Genomic DNA, 451 nt, shown 5'->3' with positions numbered 1-451 from the left:
GAACACCCAAACCCCTTCGGGGACCCCCCCGCACCCCGCTTTCGCAGGCCTGCTGTGCGTGACGTGCACGGACATGGCGGTGCTGGCCGGCAACAGCGCCGAGACGTGCTACAGCAAATACGGCGCCGTGTCGCTCAAGGGCAACTTCTGCCACGAGATGGTCAGTGCTGGGTTTTGGGGGGTCCCCCCGCTCCTTTGGGGGTGCCCCACGTCCCCCTCGGTGTCCCTTTTTGGGGCCGGGCAGGCGCTGAGGATCGTGCTGCACAGCCTGGACCTGCGCGCCAACTGCTACCAGCGCTTCGTGGTGCCGCTGCTGTCGGTCAGCGCCGACTTCTACGTGCGCGTCTTCGTCAGGGTCTTCACGGGCCAGGCCAAGGTCAAGGCGTCTTCCAGGTGGTTTGGGGAGGTTTTTTTGGGGGGGATTTTTGTGCGTGGTTTTTTCCCTGACTGT

At 64.5% G+C, this 451-nt stretch overlaps 1 protein-coding gene across 1 annotated transcript; it reads left to right on the top strand.

Moving 5' to 3' along the window:
• Positions 1 to 42: 42 nt before the first annotated feature.
• On the top strand, positions 43 to 393 carry TRMT1 (tRNA methyltransferase 1; the record flags this gene model as incomplete). The annotated part of the gene is made up of 2 exons (XM_031065963.1): positions 43 to 160; positions 245 to 393. Coding segments are annotated over exons 1-2 (236 nt in total), but the record flags the coding sequence as incomplete, so codon positions are not given.
• Positions 394 to 451: the final 58 nt, after the last annotated feature.

The sequence above is a fragment of the Geospiza fortis genome, unplaced genomic scaffold (genome assembly GCF_000277835.1).
Source record: "Geospiza fortis unplaced genomic scaffold, GeoFor_1.0 Scaffold4641, whole genome shotgun sequence".
NCBI lineage: Eukaryota > Metazoa > Chordata > Aves > Passeriformes > Thraupidae > Geospiza > Geospiza fortis.
Note: the sequence above shows the minus strand (reverse complement) of the source record. Positions and strands in the feature narration are given on the sequence as shown.